Source organism: Ailuropoda melanoleuca, chromosome X (assembly GCF_002007445.2).
Source record: "Ailuropoda melanoleuca isolate Jingjing chromosome X, ASM200744v2, whole genome shotgun sequence".
In the NCBI taxonomy this organism is placed as follows: Eukaryota; Metazoa; Chordata; class Mammalia; order Carnivora; family Ursidae; genus Ailuropoda; species Ailuropoda melanoleuca.
This window is the reverse complement of record NC_048238.1, coordinates 31,192,819-31,205,092: the sequence shown is the minus strand read 5'-3', so window position 1 is coordinate 31,205,092 and position 12,274 is coordinate 31,192,819. Positions and strand designations below refer to the sequence as shown.

Below are 12,274 nucleotides of genomic sequence, written 5' to 3'. Positions count from 1 at the left end.
CTCTTTCTTTATGTATACATAAAGCTATGCACACCCTGATTGGCAAGATACAATGATCACTACATATTTAACATAAAGATTTATTCAACTCTGGAGGTACTTTAGATAAGACTCAGAGAGCCTCCAGGGACAAGATTTTCAGAAACTAATTCTAACAAGTCAAATCAAATGCACCAGACATTGCCTCTCCCTGTCCTGTAAGCATCATTAACATGTCATAACTATGCTACAATGGGTGCTTTATTATTTTACTGCTGATGAGCACCATAGTTATAATTAACCCTGAGTCAACAGCAACTCAACACAGCACTTGTTTACATCAATCAACCCTCAAAATGGAAGTTGAAATTTGTAAAAAATAATATGATAATTGATAGGTACATCTTTATCCCTATGTCATTTTGTTTTGCTCTTCAATAAAACTATTGATGTCTGGAAAAGAACCCACTTACACTTAAATATTTGAATCAAATCACTAATACTGCATTTAAATTTGAATTCAGTAGAAAGAGTGAATCTCAAGACTATAGCTATTTTAGTAGAAAAGAAATGAAAACTGCTACTTTACATGCATCAGTTACTGCTTCATTCGTTTATATAACTTAATTTAGGTATATAACCCATACTGATATTTCACAAGTAGAATACTACATGAGATCAAAATACAATGTATACATGTATGTGTATACGTATATTGCCGATAGTCATTTTGAAATGTGTGTATGACAGTTTTCAGCATAAAATAGATGCTCAAAACACATAATCAGTGACTGAAGATTCAATTCCTGCTCTATCAACAAATATGGCAACTTTGAAATACTCATTTAGTTAAGAATAAAGCTATGAGTTAACGTAACCCCTGTCATTAGTGAGCACAGAATAGCAGGTTTGGAATGTGGTTACATGAGCAAGGGCACACACATACACATAATGGAAATGTGTCCTTAAGTTCCTTAATTCATCAGGCCCTAATTTCTAATGTGTTGACTCAGATCCATTCATGGCTACCTTTCTTTTTTCCACCTTTATTTCTGGCTAAGTAGGGTAGAAATCTGAGAGCAGGGATTGGGGTGAAGGGCATAATTACTGATCCGAGAGGACTGTGGGAACTGAGTCCATTGACAGCAGTCACCGAGCAAGGGTACATGTCCAGGCCGAACAAGGGGGCCAGGACAGGAAATCCAAGCATGTGTTGATGAGGCAGAGCAAGAGTCTGATGGCAGAGTCAAAAAGAAAAGAGACCTGAAGAGCTGAGAAAATGTGAAAGGAGTGGGAATCAGAGGTATTCCCTGAGGTCCTTTGATTGGATCGAGGGAGGCCTCTTTCCCTGAGATCTTAGGGGAGGAAGCAAGAAGAGCGGCAAGTGCCATTGTTTAGAGCCTTATCGGTATGGGGATTGATAAGCACCATCTGTAAGCAGACAATGTAGAACGTCAATTAGGTGGTCCTGGAGAAGACAGCTAGATGTGATGAGTTCAAGACAATGTTCAATCACTTACTCACTGTGTGGCTTTGGGAGATTTCTAAGCCTCAGATTCCTCATCTGAGAAACCTTCCAGAGTTTTTTTTTAAGATTGAGTATAGTCACATTTACAGAACTCAAACATGGTACCAAGTGAGTGCATCACAGATGCGAGGTCCCTGGCTATCTGAAGCTTGTGCGTACCATCCTGCTCCTCATGGGACTCATTAACGGCCTCCTTTTGAGAAGTCTCTACTATGCTCTGAGTGTTTAGGCCATCTCCTCTCTAGCCACCCTACCTCATTCACCATTTAAAGGCGGCATAAATGAAGATATGAATAGACCCCTGAAATACAATCTTTTCACAACCTTGCCTTGTGTAATGTTCAGTTGAAAGAACTTAGAGATGACATACAGTAGAATTAATGAATTTAATTAAATAGAATTAAAAGACTCTTGAATGTCAAAGGGCAATATTTCTGAGATAAGTGATTAAAATGGAAATAGCTAAAACATCAGCAGAAGAAAAGACGTTAGAGAATTGGCAATATAAAAGTTTGAGAATGAGTTTGCAATTCTAAAAATGTTGCCTTCTTGGAAAAAGAGTGTGTTTTGAAAGATATCGTTTCCTATATATCTTATATACCTTGTCTGTCTGTCTGTTGAAAGAAAAATCAGTGATGCAGGATCTGAAATACTGTGAGACCTCTCTCACTCAGCAACCACCAGCCTGGTGCAATATTATGAAGTCTAGCTATCAACTTCCCTAAGGGGATTCTGTGAATTCTGTAGCACTGACATCTTTCAAAAGATCGCAAGGGATCGCATAGTCCTATCATGAAGTAATTTCAAGACATATGCAAATATTTAAATCAGAGGGTATTTTGATCCTTGTCAGTCATGTGTCCTTGTGGCCCTTCAACAATTCAGGCCAAATTATGAGTCCCACTCGCCAAGGAATACGAAGGCAAGAAGACAGAAACATGGTAGCTAGAAAAAACAGAACCCAAAAAAGAAAGAGGGAGGAGGTTATGACAGAGAGAGAGAGAGACAGACTTCATTACCAAGAAAAGGAAAGAAGAAATATTTTCATAAAGGAAAAGGAGAAAGTGAAGGAAGGGAAGATATCAGAGGTTGTCTTTTTTTCTCCCCAGTCTCCTCAGGCTGGCGGAAGGGGGAGAACCTGAGGATCTGAACATTTACTCAAGAGAGAGGGAGTTTGGGGCGCCTGGGTGGCTCAGTCGTTAAGCATCTGCCTTCGGCTCAGGGTGTGATCCCGGCGTTTTGGGATTGAGCCCCACATCGGGCTCTTCTGCTGGGAGCCTGCTTCTTCCTCTCCCACTCCCCCTGCTTGTGTTCCCTCTCTAGCTGGCTGTCTCTCTCTCTGTCAAATAAATAAATAAAATCTTAAAAAAAAAAAAGAGAGAGAGAGGGAGTTTACTTAAAAGAGACTGTTTCAAAATACGAAAGAGTAATAAATCTTTCATTGTCAAGCTTACTGTTTTTTCCTGTTATATAGCAAAAGTATTTTAGACCAATTAAAGAAAATTAAGAAGTCACAAATTGCTTCATAATTTATTTCTATTGTTAACAATCTTGATCCAATATGTTTTTATAACATTCTCATAGTTATGAAGTGATTTGGCTGCAATTGCCTTGAAAATTCCATTCCTTGGACAGATCCATTTATCAGCCTTGTGTGTTGTTCCCATACCAGGAATTCTGAGCCCCAGAAGTGGTACAAACTTCACAAACACGTATTTTCTTGGTGCCTATCTAAATTTGTGGTTTCCAATCCCAGCCAAATACAATACCTTTCATATTTTAATTTTGTCAGTTCCATGCTCCATTCCTTCCAGCAATTATTTCAAACCACTGGGCCACTCTTCAAATTTCTTACTCTATCTCCTTTTCTCAGCAGATAAAAATATAAACATAACTGCACTTAATTCCCAGTCCCTCTGAGACCTAACAATTTATCTACAGTCACATTTGTTTTATCCTATCTCTACCTGTCCAAAGGGAGAAATGCCCCTCCCGTTCATGGTTCCTCCTTCTACTTCAAGTCTGATCTGAATCCTCCCAGAGCCTTACCCATCAGCTAAGCCCCACCTCCTTTACAGCTTTAACTTCTGGTCAACTCTGGCTTCTTTCTGCCTATACATGCGCTCACATCTCTTCCATATTAAAATGCTGACTTCCTTGAGTCTACAATCAACTTGCAGTAAATAGTGGCATGTCTCTCCTTCTTATCACAGTCAAAGCCTTCACAAGGGAATTATACATTAGACGACATTATGTTCTTAATTTTTACTTAATTATTTTATACCAAGAGCAGGAGATGAGGAGGAAAGATGAAAACTTCAACAGGTAAATGATAGTGTCCAGCTTCAGCATTAATCAAAATATAGTCATTGGCAATCATGATAAAATACAAGGTTCAGGAAAAGAGGTAATGTCTGTAATGTACTCCTGATAGCAGCACAAATTGCAACAGTATAACAATCCTGGAGAGCAAGTTGGTTATTTATATCAAAAACCTTAACACGTATGAATTCCTTTTGGCCCAACAATTGAGCTATATACAATGAATTGTGGTGGTAGTAGTAATTTTAGTAGATATAGTAATAATATTTGAAAAGAAAAAATTAGTAATGTACAATATTAGATTTAAAATGTGTTTCAGGGGGCGCCTGGGTGGCAGAGTGGTTAAGCGTCTGCCTTCAGCTCAGGGCGTGATCCCGGCGTTGTGGGATCGAGCCCCACGTCAGGCTCCTCTGCTATGAGCCTGCTTCTTCCTCTCCCACTCCCCCTGCTTGTGTTCCCTCTCTCGCTGGCTGTCTCTATCTCTGTCTTATAAATAAAAAAAATAAAAAATAAAAAAATAAAATGTGTTTCAGAAAACTCATACTGAGTTGATTTTCAGACCTTCATTATTTGGTCTTTTAATAGAAAGTGATCAGAAACTCCACATGATCTAATTTAAAAACATGTATCTTCAATATGACATGAAAAAAACCCCAAGTTTTGTGAGAACCAAAATTTAATCCAAATATGCTATTTATAAAGAAAAGAGGGTACATCCACTGTGGAAAACAGTATGATTAATCAAAAAGTTAAAATTAGAAGTACCCTACTATCCAGCAATCACATGACTGGGTATTTACCACAAAAATACAAAAACACTAATTGAAAGGGATACATGCACCCCTATGTTTATATGATGATGATACTGGGTGATATATAAAAGTATTAAATCGCTATACTATACACCTGAAACTCATATAACACTGTATGTTAACTATATAAGAATTAAAATAAAAAAAAAAGAGGGAAATGAAACAAAACCAGAACACCAGAATTTCTAAAAACTTTTAAGGAATAAGAATTGGAATATTTGACTCATGTCATAAAAATCTTACAAATCTATTACTTTACATATTTGGCTTTACAGATAAAATTGGAAGAACTTGACTTGGTACACAGATTTCTAATTTCTGATTCTGTCTCCACAATTTATAAGTTGTGATTTCAGCCAAGATATTTCATCTCTCATACCTTGCTTCCTCTTTTATACAATAATGCTGTTGAAACAGCTAATAGATCTCTAAATTGTCCATTATCTCTAATATGGTTTGATTCTGTGATAAAATAAGTTTGACTAATAATTACAAAATAACATATGTGAGATATATAAAAAAAAGAACTTACTTGTTAATATGATATTGACCAAAACATCTTCCTTGGTGGGATTTTGGAAAGGTATAACAATAGATGAATGAAGATGGAGGTATGTGGTTATTCTTTTTATGTCTAAAGGCCGGGGGAACAGTCCTACTCCAGAGAGGTAGAATATCCATTCTTTAAACTGTTTAAAGATAAACATTCATGACATATATATCCTAATCGCATACATTTTATTTGCAACACTTAATAAATAATATGCATAAAAATCTTGGTAGATAAGAAACATTTCAGCGTGCCTGGGTGGCTCAGTCAGTTGACTCTTGATTTTGGCTCAGGTTGTGAAATCTGGGTCATGAGATCAAGCTCCACGGGCTCAACTCAGTGGGGAATCTGCCCCTCTCTCTCTCTCTCTGCCCCTCCCCCCTGCTCCTGCTCTCTCTAAAATAAATAAATGGATCTTTATTAAAAAAACCATTTTGTTGTTAATATTTAATATGCATTGTTATACATTCTTTTCCAAATTCCTTTTGATTTTATTGAATATTCAATGTATTTCTGCACTAAAAAAAAAGGGCAAAAGACCAATACTCAAATATTAAACATATTTGAGGTTATTGATAGCAACAAAAAGGAGAAATCTTAATGAAAACCTTGTACTTCTGCTCAAGGTTTTTTAAAAAACAATCTGTCTAGCAAACTGGATACTAAACACTACATGAAGTTTCCAAAATCCTAGAGTGAATTTCAAATGAAATTCAGATAGTTATCACATGAAGGCTAAGATGGTGAGGCACAGATTGAAGTCCCATTAAAAGGAAATGTGCACAGCTGCACACCCTATTATTTATCCCTACAGCCTAGTACAGTGTATGCTCTGTTATGACATGATAGGGAAGAATGGCTCAAAAATTATGTGAAGGAGATTGCAGGTAGCCACTGTTCTTATCTGGGTTTCATAAACCTGAAAAGCACTGTTTGAAAATGTTCCCTTTGTGTTCATTTAGAATAAAAACCCCGAGAGTACAACAGACTGTGACTCAGTTCTGCACTGAACACTTTGCTAATGTTCCAGATGAATAAAGAGGTCACACAATGAAAACCAACAAACAATAACCTAGTTTATAATATTTTAAGCTACATGGATGTGTCCAAGCCTCCAATAAAAGAGGAAAACTTTTAAGATTGTTTCAAACTAGGACAGGTGGTGACAGTAAATCTATAAAATGCTGTCTCTGCATAGGAAGGATTAAAGGTAAGTTTTATCTGTGTATTTCTTCAAATGACTGCATTACTTTCAGTTAGAGATTCTACTAGCAGAATACAAGTGCACTATATTTTCACTTACAATGTCCTAACCTGACTCCACACAATTGAATGACTGGAATCAAGCATCAGGGTTCAATTATATTAACAACTTTTTTTTTACATAAATTACTTACTTTTTTGGGGTACTTAATAAAAATCAATCCTGGATGACAAAAATGAAATTACTTTAAACCACTGGGAATGAGCCAAACTACAAAAACAAGAAGGCCATGTTTTCATGTTTCACGAGTGGCCTGGAATATTAGAGCTTCTAAATTGAACCACATCCCACCATTATGAACACTAGTATCCAACAACAGCCCTGGCATTGCTTAAATTATCCCCTTGGGTTCAGGGAGGGAAATTAAAAATTATCCAAACAAACATGTCCATGAAAAAAAAAAAGTAGCATTCTTAGCCCACCTTTATTCAAACTTTTTTGAAAGAAGACACAGGATAACCTTTAAAGATCCAATTCCATGGGTGCCTGGGTGGCTCAGTCGATTAAGCCTCCAACTCTTGATTTCAGCTCTGGTCATGATCTCAAGGTTGTGAGATCAAGCCCCGTGTGGAGCCCCATGTGGAGCCCCGTGTGAGCCCCACATGGAGAACCACAATGGGCTCCACACTCAGTGGGGAATCTGCTTGAGATTCTCTCCCTTTCCCTCTGCTCTCCCCTGCTTGTGCTCCCTTTCTAGAATAAATAAATCTTTTAAAAAAAGATCTGCCTTGTTAAAATTATTTTTGTAGAAGGAAATAATCTCTACTATACTTTACCTCTTTTGTATGAAAAGGATTATTGTTTTGTTTTCTTTAATATTTTTGAGAATCAAGGATACTTCCAGAGCATTGCTTCAGTTTATGTAAAAGTCAGTCATCATGTAAGAAATTTAATAGCATCAAATTTTTTCCTTCTGCAGGTAAATTACACATTTCTTGGAAAAAAGGATACTCCAGTCACCCACAGGTTTTACACTGACATGGGGTCCCCCACATTATATTTGATTCCACTGCCTCTCAGGTGGCAGGGTTTTGTAAGCTCTTTGGTGTCCTGTAGGATTTAAAGCACATATCTCCATTTACATTCTTCCTTATAACACTTGAAGAAATAAAAAGTAATAATAATTGTCAAAAGTTATGTAAAATTTTCACTGGCAGTAAGAGAGTTATAATAGTCTGTAGGTAGCTGCAAAAACAGTCAAAAAGACAGGTTTAAGTCACACATCCTGGGTTCGGGTCTGAGTTAAACCTCTTACTAGCTGCCTGACCTTAATTTCTTTGTGTCTGTTTCCTGATTCATAAAATGGGATTGATATTTCCACCACAGAACTGTGGTGAGAATGAGTTGATAGAATTCTTAGAATGTCAAGTAGCAAGTTTAGAGACGCTTAAAAAATTTATTAATAATTGTTGTTTTTATTTTTTATTTATTTTTTAAAAGATATTTATTTGAGAGAGAGAGAGAGTAAGTGGGAAGGGGATGAGGGGCAGAGGGAGAGAATCTCAAGCAGACTCTGCACGAGTGCAGAGACCAATGTGGGGCTTGATCTCATGACCCTGAGATCATGACCTGAGCTGAAACCTAATGCTTAACCAACTGAGCCACCCAGGCTTCCCTTAACTATTGTTGCTTTATTATTATTAATCAGTAACACTGTACAGATGAAATACAATGAAAAAATAATACATTTGCAAGACCACGTTTTCTACAGTTTCACATTTAAGTTCATGAAAATATGAGTAAACAAGCCAGAAAATTAACATAAATGCAGCAAAATGGCATTTCCATTAAAATACCTGTATTTTAAATCTGGTTGTATATTCTCCTTCATTCAAGTAACCTAAGGATTTAAAAATGCCTTCTATAGATGCCTTCACATGCACAATGTATACCATATTTCCAAAAGTTCATTTAATTAATAATTTACAATGACCTTGTTTTGCTTGCAAAATATGTCAGTGAATGAATTAGATTTACTTATTTATTTATTTTGAAACTTAATGAACTTGACTTGGTCTAAGAATACTCTATTATACCTGAGTACAGTAGAAGACGATAGAAACTTGATGACCAGTTCTTCCAAGAGCCGAAGGAAAAAAGTGAACAGATACTTCGTTGATGGAGTGAGGAGGTACGGTCAGCTGTGTAAATTCAGAGAGAAAAAAAAAATCAATGCTTTTGTTTGAGTCAGGATCTTTGCATGCTAGGTATATGCCAGGTTGACTTTCGTGTGATTAGTGTGTTACCTTGTATTGTTACCCATTCTTAGTATATCTGCTTGGCGAAGACTGGTACAATGGCCATAGTAAGCAGTGTTTAGTAATGTTTACCCCATGCTCTTCCCTCAGACAATGACCACATGGAGTTACTCACTTTATAAAAGGAAATCAGGATTAATTTTTAAAGCTGAATAAGAACCCCAAATAATAAAATACACATTTTTTAAAGAACCCGTAGCTTATCGATCATCCCAAGATACATGTAAAACCACTGGGAACCTAACTTGTAGCCCTAGTGATGTCAAAAGAGATAAACTGATTGTAAGCATAGATGTAAGGAAGGCTTCTTTAGTATACAATGAAGTGTTCCTTTTTGTCCTATCACATACATACTCAAGGTGTGATCTGTTAGAATAACTTGAGTCTAAACAGTATTAGAATGAGTTACCTCTTTAAAGATTGTGAAAGAAGACAGCAACTCCATCAAAATGCTATACTGTGAATAATATAATATTTAACATCAACACTTACAGAAATGAAAAGGCATATATGTCTGAAAAGTTTATTTTTTTCACTACTGTATTTTGCCAGATCACTTTTGAAAATATAAAACTGCAATATAGCAGTGTCATTCAAATCCTTGTAGAATGTAGCACTTAGTGCTCAATAATAATGTTCTGGTAATGACATGAAATACAATTTATTGTTATATTTAGAACAGTCACCTCCTTAACTATATATATGTGTGGTTTATCTATAGCAAATATTTTTATCTCAGGCTGGCTCTCCCTCTGATAGTTAATCACTTAAGTTTATGCACACATAAGGAGTATAAATTAATTTCAATATCAACCTTAGCAAAAAAAAATAAGAAAAGTTGTATCTCATATATTCCTTCAATTTAGCAAATACGAAAAAAGTTCTCTAGATAGATGGATATAAGGAAATCATCTATTTCATTGGAAAAATCATATATCACTATATTAACTTGAATTTAAATTCTAGTTCTACCACTTACTACCCACATGGTTTAAGTATGTTAGCCTCTCTGGTCTCAAATTCCTCTTCCTTAAATATATGTCAGAAGCACGTGGTGCAGCTTGAGGCAGTATATATAACCAAACAGTAACTCAATAAAACACCTCTATTTTCACCTAAAATTCCCTGAAAAATCCCATGGTTTCAAGGAAAAGAAGATAAACACTACTGGTTGGAATTTATCTGCAACAAATGTACTGGTTTAGTGTAATGGGATATAGATAATATGTTACATATAGGACCTTTTGGAAACTTGCGAACATTTAATTACAAGCGTCATCATAATAACCAATTCCGATATGTGAGTTTACACTGGATCTTAGTTGAAGAGAGAAAGATTATCAGGACAACTGAGTAAACTTAAATTTGGACAGGATACTAGATGATGCGGGAGATTAATTGTGCTATTAAGACGTATAATCTTTAGTATTTAGTGTTGAAATAGCATTATGCCCACAACTCACCTTTAGACTGAACAGTAAGAAATGTAAGAGAAAGAAGACAAATGTAGCAAATCATTAACATAAGAAGCAAAATAGAAGGTATAAGTTTGTGCTTATATATGCACAAGCATATATAATAATACAGAGCATTATTAAGCACTGAGATTAATTAAACTATATACACAATGTTATATACACAATTGTATATATAGTATATTCTTAGAGTAACTATACTAAAATGTACACACATGCTTGTATTACTTAACACTGTATTTTCCATAAATTAAACGGAATATGGTGGTCAGGATATAGTTTACAAATAACTGAAACTCCTCATTAGAAAGTGGTGTTATCAATATAATACTTAGCGATATCTAATTTGACACATTATGGCAGTTAGGAACTAATTTCATATCATACTATTATTAAGTGGCAACCAGTCATTGACAGGAGATAGGTATTAAGATACAAATGAAATCACGTTATAGATTTCTTGAACAATCATTAAACAGCAAATAGTAAAAGCCTTTATTTAAATACTATATCTACTTAACAGGGCTTCATGATTTACGGTGAGATCCTCTGAAGAAAATAATCTGTCACAATTATCATTTTGAAGTTTACCTGCATGACATTGGTATGCACTGTACGTATTTGGTATCATATGCTTGGAAACAAAGATATTGATGCTAAAACTTCAGATCTTGTTTTGTTATTTGTGGGAGGAGAAAAGTGACTGGGGCCCATTGACTGGTTCTAGTCTCTGCTAGGGACCAAGGAATTAGAATATGGGGTGGGGGGGGAGTTAAGATGGCGGAGGAGTAGGGGACCCCTTTTTCAGCAGGTCCCCTTNCTTTTTCAGCCGGTCCCCTGAGTTGAGCTGGATAGGTACCAGACCAGCAGGAATATCCACGGAATCAGCCTGAGACGCAGGAAGATACATCTGGATCTCTACAAATGAACATCTCCAGCGCTGAGTATCGAGGTACGAAGCGGGGAGCCATGAAACCGCAAACAGATATCGAAAGATAAACAGAAAGGGGAGGGAGCCGCCGTGTCAGGGCGCCGGGAAGCGGTAGCCACCTGCACGGGGGAGTGGACGGACCGCGGATGGCACCCGCGAGACAGCAGACTGAGAACAGGAGTTCCGGGAGCGCGCGCGGGGCGGCTGGCGGGCCACCTGCACCGGGGAGCGGGCGGACCACTGACCCGCACCCTGGAAACAGCAGACTGAGTCCGTGAGCCGGGAGCGTGCGCCACCAAGCATCTCACGGAGCTCCGGAGCTCCGGTGTGCTCACTGGATCCAGGCTGAGATCGGGAGCTCCGGGAGCGTGTNGGGAGCTCTGGGAGTGTGTGCGGGGCAGCTGGCGGCTGGAGGGCCACCTGCACGGGGGAGCAGGCGGACTCGCGGTCAGCACCCGTGAGACACCAGACTGAGACGGGGAGCTCCGGGAGCCCACGCGGGGCGGCTGGCGGCTGGCGGCTGGCGGGGTTGGAAACACAAAGGACAGAGACGTGCCGGCCCTGGAAGTGAGGGCTGGGATGCTGGGTGTGGGGCGCACAGCCTGGGGTGATGCAGGGTGGAGCAGCACCAACAGAAACAGAGTTACAGTGGCCAGAACATCAGTGGAGAACGATCCGCGATCCCTCTGTTCTGAGACAGAGGCTGAATTTCAGCCGCTGCTGCTCTGACTCTCAGAAGAGGCACAGCAAACCGCCAGGGAAAGCCACCAGACAACAAAAGCCCGGAAATACCGGCTCACAGGGTGCCCATCCCCATCTCCCCTCGCAGGGGACACGGAGACTCTACCCAAACAGGGTTTTCTGAGTACCGGCTGGCAGGCCCCTCCACCAGAAGGCAGGCTAAAAAATCAAGAAGCCCACAACCCGGAGCGCCTGAGTGGCGCAGTCATTAAGCGCCTACCTTTGGATTAGGGTGTGATCACAACGTTCCGGAAAGGAGTCCCTCATCGGGCTTCTCCACCGGGAGCCTGCTTCTTCCTCTCCCACTCCCCTGCTTGGGTTCCCTTTCTTGCTGACTGTGTCACTCTCTCTCAAATAAATAAATAAAATCTTTAAGGAAGAAGCCCACATCCCTAAGATCTCTGTAAAACAAGG

At 38.4% G+C, this 12,274-nt stretch overlaps 1 protein-coding gene across 1 annotated transcript in view; it reads right to left on the bottom strand.

Moving 5' to 3' along the window:
* The window catches only part of CFAP47 (cilia and flagella associated protein 47), a 484,475-nt gene that overhangs the window by 102,839 nt on the left and 369,362 nt on the right, over positions 1 to 12,274 (bottom strand). Inside the window, exons 55-56 of the mRNA XM_034649559.1 lie at positions 8,492 to 8,596; positions 5,174 to 5,330 (exon numbers count right to left, since the gene is read on the bottom strand). Coding sequence (XP_034505450.1) covers positions 5,174 to 5,330; positions 8,492 to 8,596 — 262 coding nt within the window. The remainder of the gene's footprint in view (positions 1 to 5,173; positions 5,331 to 8,491; positions 8,597 to 12,274) is intronic.